General features: G+C 36.0%; 1 protein-coding gene across 2 annotated transcripts in view; it reads left to right on the top strand.

Annotated features, from left to right (window-relative positions):
• Positions 1-18151, top strand: part of CSMD1 (CUB and Sushi multiple domains 1) — a 1871666-nt gene that overhangs the window by 1315180 nt on the left and 538335 nt on the right. For both annotated transcript variants that reach the window (XM_072763911.1, XM_072763912.1), the window contains exon 8: positions 4261-4348. In XM_072763911.1, the coding sequence (XP_072620012.1) occupies positions 4261-4348 (88 nt within the window). The remainder of the gene's footprint in view (positions 1-4260; positions 4349-18151) is intronic.

Raw genomic sequence — 18151 nt, forward strand, 5'->3', positions numbered from 1 at the left:
TTCTCCCTCTCCCTCTGCTTGCTGCTCTGCCTACTTGTGTGCATTTTCTCTCTCTCTCAAGCAAACAAAAAAAAATCTTTTAAAAATATACATAAAATTTACCATTTTAAGTAATTTTTTTGTATATGGTTTTTTGGCTTTAAGTACATTGGCATCCTCGCCCATCTGTTACCACCATCCATCTCCAGAAAAATTGTATCTTCCTACCAAAACTCTGTACATGTTAAATGATAATTTCCCAGGCCTTTCTCCCCATGCTTTGGGAGACCACCATTCTACCTTCTGGCTCTGTGAGTTTGATCACTCTTCACTCTCAACCTCTGTGTGTCTTCAGGTATGTAGACAACAGATAGTCGTATCCTGGTTTGTTGTTGTTTATCCATTTTTTTCAACGTATGTCATTTGATCGGGGAATACATTAGTCTGCTAGAGCTGCCACAACAAAGCCCCACAAATTGAGTGACTTAACCAACAGAAATTTATCTCCTCACAATTCTGGAGGCAGGGAGGTTCTGCTACAGGTTGTCTCCTTGCCCTGTAGATGGCTGTCTTCTCCCTGCGTCTTCACAGGGTCTTCCCTCTGTGTATCTGTGTCCTACTCCATTTACAAGGGCATCGCTCATATTGGAATGGACACACCCCGATGACTTCATTCTAATGTAATCATTTGTTTAAAAAGCGTATCGCCAGATACAGCCACATTCTGAGGGATGGGGTTTAGGGCTTCCACATGTGAATTTTGAGAGGACACAATTTGGCACATACGTGGAATTGATTGATTTTACATTTAAAGGGAGTACTGAGGGGAAGACCCTTATTTTTGCCACATTTATTTGTTTCCTGTAGGCCTTCTAGTATTTCTCTCCCATTACCATCTTCCTTTGTGTTGAGTTGATATGTCTGATGACTTATGAGAGTTCTCTTTTCACTTCCTTTCACACATATTCTATAGATATCTTCTTTATGGATCCCCTGAAGATTTCATGAGCTCCTAAAGTTACAACAGTCTTAAACTGATACCAACTTAACTTCAGTCACATACATGGCTGTATTCTTTCACACTTCCTACACCACCACTTTGCTACTGATGTCACAGATTACATCTGTATGTATTGTATACCTACTAGTGCATATTTATATTTTCATGCATTTGTCTTTTAAGCCATGTAGAGAATTTAAAAAAAATAGACTTGTGAATCAAAATGGCAAAATACTGGGTTTTTAGAATATTTCTCTCTATATTTACCTTTATAAGAGAACTTTGTGCTTTCATATTATTTTGAGTTATTGTCTAGTGTCCTTTCATTGCAGTTGAAGGACTATCTTTAACATTTCTTATAGGGCAGGTATATAAGTAATGAATTCTTTTTGGGAGGGGTATGGTAATGTCTTAGATTTTATTTTCTTTTTCTTTTTTTCTTTTTCTCTTTTTTATTTATTTTTATTTTTTATTTTATTTTATTTTTTAATTGTGTTTTTCCTTCATTTTTGGAGAACGTATTGCTGGATATAGAGTTCTCTGTAAATAGCATTTTTTTTCTTTCAGCACTTTAATATTTCCCCTTATTATCTTCTGTCCTACAAGTTTTCTGCTGAGAAACCTGGTTTCTCAATAAAACCTGATGGTTTTATTGGAGATCTCTTGTTTGCGATGAGATGCTTTTTTCTTTCTGCTTTCAAGATGCTTTCTATGTCTTGGTCTTTTGACAGTTTCTGTGTCTCATTCTGAGTTGCTTTGAGTTTATCCTACTTGGAATTTATCAACTTGGATTTGTATATTTATAACTTTCCTCAAATTTGAGAAATGTTCAATTATTCAAATTCATATTTAAGACAGTTTTACAGTTTGTCTAGTAAGTCTGATACATGTGTTTCTTCAAGGACTATTTCTGGAGATTAATCTTATCCCTTTGAATTGGGTACATTTTTCAAAAATTTTAATGCCTTGTGATATTGTGAAAAACTGTGCATTTGGAAGACACAGCTACCTTTCCCAGTTTTTGCAGAATGTTGTGGAAGCCCTTTACAAATTAGGGGTCCTCTGAGCCATACTGTTAGCCTCTCATGAAGCCATAGAGTCTTCTCTGGGAATGTGTCCTGTCTGGGTCTCTGTGTGTTAGCCCCCCATCCAGCTGCTTTAGAATATCTTACTTCCCCAACAAGTCTCACTCCAGCCTCTCAGGATCTTAGATGGTCTGTAATATTCTTCTTCCTATAATTCCTTGGCCCCAGGGGCCTGCATGGCTGCAATCTCTGCACTTTCTAAACGCAGCAGTCTGCCAGTGCCTTCCTTGGCCTCTGGCAGCCATTCCACAGATAAGTTCCGAGGCAGGCAAGAAAAACGGCGACAACAACAATAACAACAACCAAAAAAAAAAAAAAAAAAAAAAAATCTGTCGCTCATGCAGCCCATAGGTCAGAATATTGCAAACAAGTTTCTCTTTGCTTCTTCATCCTCAGCAAGGGGACCAGGAATGAGGTCACCATGCCATGTCAGGGAAGGTATGAGGTAAGGGTAAGTAAATTTTCATGAACTCTTCTGCCATTATGAATGTGGCTCTTTCTTCATTGAACTTTCACTTGGCTGCTATTAACCTCAGACTGGTTTCCAGAGCTCTTAAAAAGTTATCTTATTCTATCTGTAGTTTTTATTTGGTATTTTCATGGAGGAATGAGGGCCTGGAATTTTCTCTTTCATCATCTTACTGATGTTGCTGCCCTATGTGCTGGATTGTTTTTAAATAATCATGGGAAAAACAAATATTTAGAAAAAAGAATTGTAGAGTTGAATCCATTTCTCACGCCATACTGCAAAAAAGTTCTTGGATGATATAAAAATCTCAACTAAAACCTGTAAGAAATGGAGATGAACTAACTTGGAATAATGGAGTTCTTCCTAAGAATAAATTTATTCTAGTAAGATCTGTAGCTAATGTGGAATTTTGTCCATATCTCAGTTTCATCCTAACTCAGCAATGAAAACTGAGTCTTGCTGTAATTATTGTCATATTTTTATGCATAGTTTAATAAAATGCTTAGGGATTTCAATATTTACCCAGATAATATACTTTTTCTTGTGGAATCATTTAAAATATATGTGGTAAAATATATAGACACACACATATATATATTTATGTATATACATATATAGGTATTATGTAAGTATTACATATGTGTACATATATATAATCTGCATATACCTAAGCAGATAATACAGTCATATATTCAAATGGATTTAAGCTATAGAAAACATGAATTATCCAACAGCATGTTGAGATAAAGTAGGTTCATGAATTGGTAAATTTTCTGCCTCAACTATGACATCAAAGGTCTTGGTTTTTGTGATATGACTTCTATCCCATCCATACTATTTCTCCCATCCTTGGACTGTTGCAAAATGGTACCAAAACTTCCACATTTTAATTCAGACATCGTAAGGTCCAAGTAAAAGAAGATAGATATGGTCTCTACTGGCTCACTGGAATGTCTTCCCAGTGGGATGGCTACAGCATTCTGCTCATGTCTCACTGAAGGGAATTTGGTAACAAGCCCAAGGTTGAGCAAGTTTCTGGAAAGAAAGAAGAATTTGATTGCCTTGGTTGCATTAGACAGCTTAAATAGTGGCGGATGGGTGTTTGAGTGTTAGCTACTCTATCCGATGAACAAGTGAGCCCTTTAAAATCACTGTTACACTGTGATTGTACAACATCCCAAAAAGAGGTAGGGCTCTTCATGGAACAGATTCAGGAAATAAAGCAGCATGTCTATAAAAGAACAGTACATTTTTTTTAGTTTGATGATAAACATGTTCAATGTTGAAAACATAAGTTGGTAGTTTTATTTAAAGTATATTTTGTATAGGTGTTAACAGATAATCTGTTGCTTCACTTCATCCACGGATAGCGGATGAAGGTTTTCTTCTGTATAAACTTTGACATCGTCTCATGATGCTCTTAGTTGTAACCTGTCATAAAGTTGCCTGTAATGAGCACAAACATTTTTAAAATTAAACTTTGACCATTGGAATAGAAGAAGGGTTCAAAGTAAAGAATGTTGGCATCCTTTCACTAAAATAAAATGTCTTTTTTTTTTCAGACATAAGAATAAAGAACTATTTTAATAAATCTAAAGTATCTTATTCTAAATAAATCACATTTTGAGTCATTATAATTTAAGAACCAAGCCTGCCTAACAAATTTATTCTCTGAGGATTTCCCCAACAGCGACACAAAATGACAAGAATTTTTCTGTCTATTATAGTGAGTCAAGGCGGTGTTGCATTGGTTTCTGACATGTGTCCAGATCCTGGGATTCCAGAAAATGGTAGAAGAGCAGGTTCTGACTTCAGGTAGGAAATATATGGGTTATTTGAAAAGTGTGTGATTTTCTAATGTATGTATGATAACGTATATAATTTTTAACATATATTTTTATATTTTCTAACACATTATATACACATATATGCTATATACATTATGTATACATTATGTATAATTTCAATTTGTTCTTAATTGTTATGTCTTTTTTTTTAAGATTGTATTTATTCATGAGAGACAGAGAGAGAGAGAGAGGCAGATACACAGGCAGAGGGAGAAGCAGGCTCCATGCAGGGACCCCAATGTAGGACTCGATCCCGGTACTACAGGATCATGCCCTGGGCTACAGGCAGATGCTTAACCACTCTCACCCAGGCATCCCTGTTATGTCCTTTTGAATTAAAGATACAACTTCTTAGTTATGCAGCTATATTATCTGTAAAACTCTAAAACATGTTGTGTTGAAAATTTCCACATGGAGTAGAATGGATGCCTTTCACTATATTAATTGGCATTAAAATTTTAACCCAAAATGGATATGATTGGAAAGTCTCCAAGTTTTTTTTTCCCTTTGGTTTTTAATTAATTGCCTTCCCATTTTCTAATGCATTTTGATTGATGTTTACAAAAATAGATGGGGCAAAACTTTACCTATAGTCCCATAATTGTTTAATTCAACTTTTAGAGTAATAAATGTAAGTGGCAGTCAATGCAATTTATTTCAGAAAATGTTATTATTCATTTTACTGGGATTGCGATGAGCTAGAGACTTCTTTCTAGTTGTGGTATTATTAATGTAGTGGTGATTAAAATAGTCCATTATTATGCTATTATTTATATATGTAATCATTTCTTTAGATTTTTGAATTCTTTTCCATTAGTCCAAGGAACAGCATTTGCCAACTTACAAGATGGAGACTCATACTGGGAGTAAGTTTAAAATAAAGAGTAAGGAAGAGTTTTCCTCCCTTAAAATCTCATCATTTTTAGAAGGAAAACAACAAAGATATGTGTAGAGAGTTTGGCTAGTTAAGTGAGCTGAAACTGAAAATGTAGTTATAGGGGAGCCTGGGAGGTGCAGTAGGCAAAGTGCCTGACTCTTGGTTTTGGGGTCATGAGATCAAGCCCTAGGTCAGGTCCCACGCTCAGCACAGAGCCTGCATGAGATTCTCTCCTCTTCCTCTGCACCTCCTGGTCTCTCTCTCTTTCTCTCTCAAATAAATAAATTTTAAAAGACAACAACAAATGAAAAATAGAGTTTATACCAACAAAGAAGAAACATTTCTCAGTGTAATTGGAGTAGCAATGGTCATTTTTAAAAATGTTATTTAATTTTATTTTTTATTGATGTATTAGTTACAAGTGTGCGATATAACGGTTGTATACATTTCTCACTGCACATCAAGATGAGTGTACTCTTAATCCCCTCTATTCCACTCCTCATCACCCTCTTCTTTCTGGTAACCAGCGTTCTCTGTATTCAAGAGTTTGTTTTTTTGTCTCCTTTTTGTGTTTTCTTTCTTAAATTCCACATGTGAGTGAGAGAGACAATTAGCAATAGTAATTTTGAAAAGGCTAGAGAAAGAATAAAATTGCTGGCTGTCATGAATTTGGCATGTTTGTGTGTGTGTGTGTGTGTGTGTGTGTGTGTATATATATATATATATGTTAACATATATATTTATGGTTTTTTTTATTTCCTAGCAATGTCTGTTCTGTTTGAAGTAGAAAGTTGTATTCTTTACAGGTAAAAGATACAAAGTTTGAGTGTAGTTTAGGAGCTGCTGTTGTATGTTTTAGTTCAAGTTTCTGTGAAGCAGAGGAGATGAAGAGGATTCTTCTTCAGGTGATTTGTGTGTGCATGAAATGTGCACTTTGGAGAAGGAGAATGGAGGAAGGAGGGTAGGGCCAGGGTGAAAAATTAAGATGTAAGCTGGTTTTGACAGGTAATGAGCTTCAGTCTGAACCCACAGGGAATTTAGGGCCACAAATCGCACCAACCAGCTGGTCCACCTTTCGTAGCCACTCCCCCTGCCTGCCCGTCACGGGCTTCCTTCATTTGGCTCAAGGAAGTTCTCTGGAGCATAGCTGGCTTCCAGTAACCGTGGCCCTCCCAGTGGGTGTGATGTGTCCCCATGGCAGGGTGGTCTAATAAAGATGGGTGCTGACTTTCACCATCTTAGAAAACAAAGTCAGTTGAAGGCATTCAGGAATTTATCACTTGAAAATGAAGCAAATAAATGAAATTTATACATTCTCCCTCTCTCTCTCTCGAAGGTTACACAATTCTTGCTAGAATCCATAGAGGGTCCCCCCCCCTATATAATACTTTCTTATCTCAAAAAAGACTTTCTCCGTTTTCCCCTCACTCAGGGAAAAAAAAAAATCTCCCTGCCTCACTTCCAAAGACCTGTACACATCCTTCCATTAGACTTCTCATGCTCTCCTGTGCAGGAGTGTGTCTTCTTCATCTCTGTCTCCTCAGTGACTAAAATAGTGCCTGGCACCCAGGTGTTCAGCAGATATTATTCCAATGCACTTTGTATATGAGGGAGATTGCCCGTCCAGTACTCTGTCATCCCTGAAAATATTCTCAGGGATCTAGAAACTTCTTTGGTCCATTTGGCAGAGCTCTCTTTCAAAACATAGTGAAATAAATGCTGTCAGGTGATGCCAAATAGTTAACATGGCATCCTATAGTAAAGAGAGTTAGAGAAACTTCTTAATCTCTAAAAGTTCACGAGGAATTTGGAATCATTCGAGGCCAGTATCTACTTAGCATAAGGGCAATAATAAAACCTTTTATGAACATCTTAGGTGAATGTGCTGGCATTTGCTCTAGCTCATTCTTAGAGCAGCCTTACTTCTGAAGAAGAGGCTTAACTCCAGGATAAACATTAAGTCATAAGGTTGTGTTCATGCATCTTGGAGAAAGCCAAGGAAGAGATTGGGTACCTTATCTTAGATGAGACTTTCAGACTTTCAAATATCTTATTTTCCTGGAGATTCTCTATATTGTTTACATGTCTCCAAGTTCATGGCAATCAAATAATATAAGGGAATATAATTGGGAAAATTAGATTTCCTATAAGACTAAATACAAATGATGTGAATGTTTTTGCCATCCATGAGGATATATGTGTACATGCATATGTATGTATATACAAAACTGTCACAAGCCAGTTCTGGTAACTTTTTAGTACACTTTAGAGGACTCTCTATCTAGATGATCCTGAGAACTACAAATAAAGACGGTTTTATGTATTTCTTTCCAATGTGAACGTATGTTATTTCTTTCCCTTGCCTGAAGGAATGAGCTAGTACCTATATTAGGTTGAATACAAGAGGTTGGATACAAGTGGGAGACATGAGACATTCTAGCTTTATTCCTTTAAAAAAAAAAAGCTTTATTTTTAGTAATCTATATCCCCACCGTGGAGTTCAAACTCAGGATCTCAAGGTTAAGAGCCACATGCTCGCCCAACTGAGCCAGCCAGGTACCCTCATTCTTGCTTCATTCCTGATCTTTGGTGGAAAGCACTCTGGTTTTCATCATTATGTGATATTAGCTATATGTTTTCATAGATTACTTTTGTCAGGTTGAGGAAATGCCCTTCTATTTTTGCTTTGTTGTAAGGTCTTACCAGAAAGGGACGTAGATTTTGTCAAAGCTTTTTCTAGATCTGTTGAGATGATGTGTTCTGCTTTAGTTATTAATATAATTAATCACAGTAGTTGATTTTCTTGCATTCTGGGATACATTAATTTAGACATGATGTATCAGCCTTTTTGTATACTGTTGGCTTTGACTTTCTTTCTCTTTCTTTTTTTTTTTTTTCTTTTTATCTTTGTGTTCTCACAAGGGAGGATACTGGCCTATAGTGTATTCTTATAATGACTTGGTCTGATTTTGCTCTTAGAGTAATGCTGGTCTCATAAAATTAATTAGGGAATATTATTTCCTCTGTAATAGCCTGGAAGAGTTTGTATAGTATTGAAAGTATTTCTTCTCAGATTTTTGAGAGATTTATCAGTGAAGCCATTTGGGGTTGGAATTTTCTTATGAAAAATGTTTAAATTACAATACAACCTTTTTCTATTTTACAAGCCTGTGCAGGCTTTCTCTCTACTTGAGTAAGTGGATTTGGTAGTTTTCATCTTTCAAGGAATTTTTCAATTTTTATTCAATAAATTTTGTCAAATATATTGTCATAATGCTATTCATAATATTTCCTTATTGTCCTTTAAATCAGTAGTGATATATCTCACAGTTCTAATTTCTGATGTGTTAATTTGTATTTTCTGCTTTACCTGATGCAACTGACTAGTAATATGCCAATGTTGTTGATCTCAAAAATTAAAAACCAAAAATAAAAAAAAACAAAAAAACTACATTTGGTGTCACTGATTTTTTCCATATCAGTTTTATTTATTTTATATGCCATTGATTTCTGCTCTGCTCTTTCATTATTTTCTTTCTTCTAGTTACAATGGGATTTACTAGCTCTTCTTTCTCTGGTTTCTTAAGATTGAAGCTGTGACTTAAGACTCTTTTTTTCTTTTCTAATGTGGGTGTTCAGTGCTTTATATTACACTCTAAGGATGGATTTCACTGCATCCCATAAATATTATGTTTTTCTTTTCATGCAGTTCAAATGCTTCCTATTTTCCCCTGTGATTACTTCTGTGATCCATGGGTTATATAATACTGTTCTATTTAGTTTCCAAATATCTAGGGATTTTTCCCAGGGATTTTGTGGTCAGAGAACATACTTTGTATGACTTGAATCCTTTTCAGCTGGCCACAAATTGTTTTCTGCCCTAGAGTATGCTCTATTTTGGTGAGTATGTAATGTACACTGGAAAGAATATATGTTATGCTATATTAGGGTGAAATGCTCCATAAAGGTCAATTAGATCTAGTAGGACAGCATTGTTTAGATCTTTGGGATCCTTACTCATCTTCTGACTCTTCTGTTACTGAGAGAGGGACATTGAAATCCTTTATTTCTCTATTTCTTACCAGTTTTTCTTCCTGTATTTTGAAGCTCTGTTGTTAGCTACATACATGTTTAAAGTTGCTATGTCTTTTTAATGGATTCATACTTTTGATGTTATGAAGTGTCCCTCTTGAGTAATATTTTTTCCTCTGAAATCAACTTTCTTGTTTTGTCGTAGTCATTCCAATTTTCTTTTGATTTTTGTTAGTATGGTACCACTGTATATGGATTCATACATCCATTGCTGCATTCAATCTGCTACACTTTGTTGTTTTGGTTAAAATATTTTTAAAAATCCTGCTTCACATATGGTTGAAGAATAAATGAATTTTATTTCATTTTTTTCTCCAAGTTTTTAAGTTTCAGTTAGTTAACCTACAGTGTAATGTTAATTTCAGGTGTAGAATTTAGTGACTCATCACTTACATATATCACCTTGTGCTCATCACAAGTGCCCTCCCTAATGCCCTTCACCTGTTTGACCCATTTCCCACCCTCCTCCCCTTCAGGAACCATGTTTGGTAAGAGTCTGTTTCTTGTATGCACCACTGTGAGTTTGACAGATTTACAATGTTTAAATATTTCTCAAATAAGATATATAGAGATATAAGACACTATAAAGAATTGACGAAAGATATTTTAAGTATTAGCTACAATTTGGAATATGAAATCATAACAATAAACATTTTATACTTATTTACCTTAAAATCCATTGATTTAGCTTCCATCTTGAAATGGAATACATGCATGATTTTGTACCACCGTGTCTTGGTGATTTGGCAAATAATGACTCATTGTGTTATGAGTGCTTCCAAATGTTGATACACTTCACTACACAATATCAAAAACATTGCATATATTAATAGCTCTATAGATCTTATTGGAAAAATATTTAAGCATTGGAAATGAGTCAAACTCATGGTGGCACATACAAATTTTCAAAATTTCTATTATTTTTAGACTTGAATTTTATTTATCATTGGCTACAAATATTGTCAATTATTTTTCTTGAATAAAAACTCATTTTAAAAAAGCCCATTCATTTATTATTTATTTTATTTCATTTTTTATTTTTTATTTTTTTATTTTTTTAAGTTATTTATTTATTTATTCATGAAAGACAGAGAGAGATAGAGGCAGAGACACAGGCAGAGGGAGAAGCAGGCTCCATGCAGGGAGCCTGACGTGAGACTGGATCCCAGGTCTCCAGGATCACACCCTGGGCTGAAGGCAGCACTAAACCACTGAGCCACCTGGGCTGCCCCATTTATTTTTTAAAGAGAATGTCTGACAATGCAGATATTAGCAATTATAACTTAATTATTTTTTTTTTCAAATAAGACAGTGTCCTCTGAAAATAAAGCAGTGAATTCAGCTCACAATTGAAACAATTTCAATGCACTTTTCCCTCAAGATCATTTCAGGCTTCAATAGGTACCACAGATGCATTATGTATTCAATGATCAAGGCTTATTAATTTTAATAATTTTTCCTGCTTCCTCAAGGACTTTCTTAAGTGATGCTGGCTTTTCTTCTTTTTCCTCTTCCTGTTCCTCCTCCTTCATGCTCCTGCATGGTGCTATTGTTTCCATTTATGTTAGGTCACTATCAGTTTTGCTTACCATTGCTCTTTCACCATCACATGGGAAAAAGCATACATCCCTTAGTATTATCATAAGAACAGTCTAATGTAAAAATATAATGTCCTCTGAAGGAGTCTCAGTACCCACTCCAGGGATCTGTGGTCATACCTTGAAATGAGATGCACTAGAGATGGAAGTGGACTCCATCTAGCATAAAAATAATTGTTTCAGTTATGAGAAGAAAGGCTATATGAAAAAACATGCTATTCAGATATTTTCTATATTTCTACTAAATAAAAATCCAGTGGTCAAACTACTAGTAGTTTGGTACTGACTAGTGATCCTGAGCAACCAATGTATAAAATCTTTATTCATTGACTGCTTCCATCCAGGTAATAATCGAATCTATGTGTCTTCATATGCAAACTGGAAGATCACAACCATGTAAAATTGCCTTATGACCATGTGTCATGGGTCCAGCATATAATAAACTGACTATAAATGCTGGTGTTTTAAAAAGAGGGAGGATATTCTTGATTGTTTAAAGTCTTTTTGAGACTGTTTTTAATGAAAGGCAATTCAGTTCTTTCTAAATTCATGTAATCAAAACTAATGACTAACATATAATCCAAACTAATGACCAACATTGTCGAGAAGAGTGGATGGAATTCATTTGTAGTTAGCACTGTAATTATATGTAATTTGGGGCTGTTTCTGTTTAAAAAATGTTCACTTTATTAGGTTGGTAAAATATTCCTCATCTGATTTTATTTATACTATTATTTTTGTTTCTATGGAAATCTTTCTTTCCATAGGCAATCTAAATATTAATTCCAGTATTATCTATAAAGAATTCTAACTAAAAGAAGCCTAAAACTCAAAGTTTTCTTACTTGAATTCAAATCATTTTGGGGATAATTTTCTGACATTTTTATTACCCCTGACCACCCTCTAAAATACAAAGTATATTAATAAGAACTGAATACTTATGAAACAATTGATAGAAAAATTCAATATGTAAGGGATGGAGCTAGAGTAGGGATGGAGAATTTATGGATGAATACTGACATCTATTATCCATCTATTTCCTATGCTAGTAGGATTGGTAGATGTAATTATCACAACTTTTGCAAATTTAGCCATCGAAATTCAGAATGTTAACATGCCAAGATACTATATCTAGTCATGGTTATAGCTGGGATTTGAAACCAGATCTTATTGACTCCAAAGCCCCTGTTGACCTCAAAGGATTTTTAATAAGGAAAATTATAGTGACTAAATGTTTGCACACCTGTCATGCAGGACCACTAAATAGGATGTGCGGTTTGTGGACACCACCAGCTAGCCATGTGAGGATTTAAGATGTGGTTCAAACCTAACCTTGAGCTCAGCATTCCAAGCCATGCACCTTAGCCTAGGGTTCTCTACACTCAGCAGAAGGGTTACTTGGTTCCATTTGACAACTAAGAGTGAATGTCCTATTGTAATTTTGCACAAAGGATCAGTGTAGACTAGCAGCAACCATGCTACACATCACGAGTGTAATAGGTTCTTTATATATGTTATATAAATATTACATAGAGAGCCACATGTTATAGGTTCTATGTATGTTGCATAAACATTGCATATGATATATGTTTATATAAACATATTTTACATTTTTGCTACACATTATAGGTGCTTTATACATTTCTTATATTAAGATCTATTAATTATAAAATTCTTTATTACATTTAATAGATGCTGAAATTAAATTTAGGGACCTCCCTGGTTTCTGAAAAACAAGCATTTCCATTCTCTTCCATGGCTTTCCTTCCTTTTCTTTCGAATGTGCATCTCTCACTACCCTCCATTGCAGAACTGCATTTAATGCTGATCCTAAATCGATACAAGTGGTGCTACCTGTCCTAAAAGTCCCTTCTCTTCAGAAGGCCACCGCTACCCTCAGGGCTCTGTGTTACATTTTTAATTCTTAGCCATATTCTTCATCAATTATGGTTTTCCCTCCTTCCATACCTCACCACCAGTGAAAATTGTTCTCAGGTGACAGATACCCCACAGGTAGAGAAGGGCAAGCTAATAAAAAGCATGAGGAGCTTGAAGAAGCAACATTGGGGGGGGGGGTGCCGACACATGCTCTGTGGTTCTCTCTAGGATATATTTTTTTGTAGGACAGAATATTATTTCTAATTGTCTCTGCCTTTCCCCACCCACACAGTTGGCTTCCATTTGCAGGGCAAGGAGTCCTTACTCCCACCTTGCTTCAGGCCATTATTTCAACATCTTCAGCACAACTATGTATGTCACATATTTATGTGTCTATCACATTAGATGTATGTTTATATCATATTGGATTATGAGGTCAAAGGAAAGAGGACAGGACAGGATGATTGATTTGATTTCTTATTACTGTGCCCAAAATATGATAGATATGTTTTCATGTTGAATTGGATTAAATTGAAACTAACAAGACAGTTGCTAGGGTATGTGATCACAGCCTAATTAGAACCCAAATAAACCCATTAAATTAACTTCCATTAGCCAGAGAGCTTATCAACTTTTCTTAAAATACAACCTATGCTCAAAAAAGGAATTTGGGTGTTGGAAGAGTGATAATTCTGATTTAATAAACAAATATTTAATTTATATTATTGATTTTTATAGATCACTATTCAAGTTAATACCATTTGTTCTTATATCTTGGCCCTTTTTCTTTCAAGGGATCTCACATTTATATACTCTATGGAGTTAAGGGGTATCAAGTAGAATTATCTGTCATCCAATGAAAGGAGAAACTGGGATATATAAAATGCAATTATATAATCAATGAGAAGCAGGAAAAAAAATCCATAACCCAAGTCCCTGGATAAAGTGTCTCTCACTTCTAATTTCCACATTCAGCCCTGTTCATTTTCTTATAACACACCAATAATTTGCATTATTTTCTTTTATTTTTTTTCCTTTGGCATTTCTTACTACTGATAACTTTATAGTTTTAAAATGCTGGTGCAACAAGCTTTGATATTTCTCGATCATAGGTCAATTTCAGTGACACCAGAGCTACCTGTGTTTTGTTACGTGAAAATATAAAGAATTACACTAACGGCATATAAACCAGCATATAAAACATATAAGATTTGAATATTGGAGGAGCATCATTTATTTCTATGCTTTTTGCTGAATGTGGGCATCTCATTCTTTCCATAAGATTCACAGTTACTAAGAGACTGTTGTCCACAAAAAAATATTTGCAAATGATTTCCTTCAGAGAGCATTGACAGTATTTTTAAAAACTACCTAAAGAAATATCACAACCAATATTTTGCGTCCACACTATTTGTAACCATTATGTGCCTTTGAAAAAGGGCACATTATAAATGTTTCAGGTCTCATTTATCTGGCTGAAGCTGTTTCCAATAAAAAGTTCAAGATTAAAAAAAAAAGAATCCATCAAGTAGAACTCATGGATGGAACATTCTCCTCTTTCTTCCATAGTCTTTCCAATACTTCTAATAGTAATTTTTTTTCATCAAAACAATACTACCATTTAAATAGTTTTTTGGGACAATAGATCATGGTTATTTAAGCATACCTTAATTTGTTAGTGTCAAAATGCGAAAGATAGTGGATGACCTTATTAGCCAACTTTTTCATCGCCAACAGAAATGGCTTTTTAAGAACTATGTGAATACTAGTGGTCTCTGCAATGACCTGTTGTAATGCAGTTTATTTCTTTGTTTATTGGTTTCCCCATATGTAAGAGAAGGAATAGAAATAGAAGATTTGACAATTTCTGAAGTCCATTAGAGCACCAAAACTGTGTCTCCCAGTCATATTTTTCCTTGGTCTCTTATAGAATATGATTCTACAGAACTTCTATGATGTTACTGAAGGGTGACACCAACAACCTCCAGGCTGAAAGAAGGTGTGAGATCAGTGATGTGAGATCATCATATCAACACAAAAGAGTTGCCAACTTTAAGATGAATATTAATGTAGTGAACCCTAAATAATTAACCAGTGCATTTATTTGGGGCCATTCCCCTGCTCCCTAAAGTTTCCAATTCACTTAAAAAGTCTTCAGGATCTCTGATCACTTGCTTCCTTGCCCAATGCACCTCCATCAAATAATGTGTCCATGGGAACAATGGATGGAGGTTTAGTATTCATTGATCACTGCTAGATGGACAGCTGCCATTAGCTGTGCTCTAACTTCCCCCAGAGAGTCTGATTTAATTGGTCAAGAATATGGCCTGAGCATTTGGATTATCTTTTAAATTCTTAGTTGCAGTAAGACATATTTAGCATAAAATTTACCATATTGACCATTTCTAAGTATACAGTTCAGAGACATTAAGCATGTTCACATTGTTGTAGAATCATCCCCACTATCTCCAGAGCTATTTCATCTTCCAGAGCAAAGCAATAAATTCTCATCCCCCATTGCCACATCTCCTAGGAAACCACTTTCTGTGTTTATGAATTTAATTGCTCTAGATATCTCAATATTAGGATTTTTATAATTGCCCAGGTGACTTCGATGGGTGGACAAGGTTGATAATTATTGGGCCCAGTGTATGTCATCCATAGTAAGTTATTAGAGGTGTGGGGGTGGAGCATAACCACTCAGAAATACTTATACTTGAAAACAAGCATCAGATATTATAAACATTGTGTAAAAATGCTTGTGGAAACCTGATTATTAGAAGCTTCTTGGAATACCTTGTCTTCAACAGCATCTATATGTCTGCAAAAGCCAGAAGAAGCAAGGGTTGCTAGCTTGATTCCCCACTGCAAAATATTGCCCAATCATGGCCTCCATCAAATAATGTTCTAGGGAAAAAAGTAAAGAAGCAAGGCCTGTGAGCAGCTTCCATGAGTGAGCTGGAATTCCAGGGATACCGTGTTGGAATACTATTGGATACCAGAAACCAGGGGCAAACATGAATCTAGAGGTAAATATGTAGGCACCATTGAGCTTTCTGAAATTTCTAGGTATTATCAAGCTTGTTTTCCCAAGATCACAAGAGAAGGGCTAATGGAGATTATCTGGCCCTTGATTGGAGAGGACCTCCTGCCTCTGAACTCACTAGGAGACAGAGGCAAAGGCAACAGGAGAAAGCTCTGTCACTGATGTGACCAGCTTCTCCTGCAGCATCAGGTCCCTTTTCCACTTCCTTCCTGTTCCTTCCCAAAATGCATCCTTTGTAATTGTTCGGGCCTGGCTTCTGCTTTTGTAGGAACAAGTTGGTGGATGATGAAGAGGAAGATTTAATGCTTCTACTTTGTCAGACAGGAAGTCCTGTTGTTGGGCAAATGGCAGATTTCTACAAACATAACATGCTTGGAAGACTTAAATTGCCTCATGGGAAAATTCACACTTTTTTCTAAATTCTGTGCTTCTGAAGGCTAGTCACAGTTTGAAGATCACTGGCCAATTGAAGCCCCTATCACAGCATTATTGTTGCTCATCCTCTCAAAGTGCCTTATATTCTAGTCATTGTTAGGGGTCTTTGTTGCACTATTGTTACCATTACAGCCTCTAAAAATGATATGAAATATTAGTTTCTGTTTTTTCCTTAGGCTAGAGAGATCCATCTACTCTGTAATGCATTTTTAGTGGTGTTAAATTGCCTTAAGGTTTTAAGAGATGAGTCTAAAAATTGTCTCTATAGAAAGAAAAAAAAAATGACCCAGAAATGATACATTATGTTTGAAAATCAAAGGGTATTAAAGGCGTTCCAGTATTCACAGCAGCTGTGCATTTATCTCACTGACGATGCATGGTCTGTGTCACTGGGCAAACCGTGCACTTCAATGATGTGTTAGGCACAGGTGTCTGGGTAAGCATGATGGTCCTTGCAGGCTTTCAGTCTCCTGTATGAGGACCACTTCTCTCACTTAATGGAAAGCATCCAGTTAAGTATCCAACGTCCTTTCAGAGTAGAGGAAGGACTCATTTATTGGAAAACCCATGAGCTTATCTAAATTTATTTTGAGATGGAGGCAAATGCCTGCAGGATGGATGCAGAGGTGGATTTCTTCCTGAGGCTGTTGAGTTTTTGCTCCCTACAGCTTCAGATGCATTGGCTTCATGGACACTACCGAGATGACCTGAATCACATCTGTGTCTCTTGGCCATTGCATAGTTATTTCTTTCAGAGATAGTATAAGCTCAGGCTAGGGCCTGGGAGAGATTTCAAGTAGGGCCTGGGAGAGATTTCAAGGCTAATAAAGCATGAGGTATTCCCTCAGGGATTCTTGTTCCTGATACTTGCCCTGTCTGGGTGGCCTGTTTGCCCAGCCTCACGTCTTCTGGACTTGTATGTTTTAGATTAGTATTTCTCAAATGAAACCTATAAGGAGGGAGTAAAAGAACTAGGTTCCTCATCCAAGAGAGAGCAGAGGATGAAGGACAGGAAGCCAAAGTTGTGCATCTATGGGGGGAGAAACTCTGGGCCTGAAGGGCATGGGGCACCTTCTGTGGCTTTCAGAACAGCAGTTGGAAGGCACAATTGTGGACAAACCTGGCTATCTTCAATTCCTGGAACAAACCATCGACTTGGAAACCAACAGGGTTTTCTGAGAAGTGTAGGGGGGTTTGATTCAGAACACATACATTCGTTTTGGGAACAAATAAACAGTAAATGAATTCTGTGGATCTCTCTTTTTCTGGCTGTAAACTTTTCTTACCTTTTCACTAAAGGCAAAACTTTAGTGTTGCTTTCCCATAGCAGTTCAGATTTATTTATTAATTCATTGTGCCGCAATTGTTTGACGAAGTATCTCTTGCCCCCAGCAGCTCATCAGTGCATCCTTATGACTTGCACAGCGCTCAGAGCGTGAAAGGCTGACCGTAAGCGATTGTGGGCTAGACAGAATGAAGGCCAGTAGAAGCGGGTGAAGAACAGGCACATTGCTTTGCTCGCATTATTTCTCAGTCCTATTCTACTGACAGATAGACATCCATGGCCTCAGGAAAGTGGCTTTTCTTTTTTCATTTGTTCAACATATATTTATTGAGTGCCTATGGTGTGCCAGACACTTTTTAAGGCACTGGGGATATTTATGTCCAGTGTTAGGACTTGAGTCTAATATTCTAAAGATGTTGAAGGACATTAGAAGTGCTCCGGATAATTTTCCTCTCATTTCTTTCCTTGGATCAAATGTAATTTTTTCCCCTTTTATCCAAAGTTAGGAAATAGCATCAAATCATTTTAGTGTAGTTTTCAGGAAACATCTTAGCATTTTC

This window comes from Vulpes vulpes, chromosome 7 (assembly GCF_048418805.1).
Source record: "Vulpes vulpes isolate BD-2025 chromosome 7, VulVul3, whole genome shotgun sequence".
NCBI classification, from domain to species: domain Eukaryota; kingdom Metazoa; phylum Chordata; class Mammalia; order Carnivora; family Canidae; genus Vulpes; species Vulpes vulpes.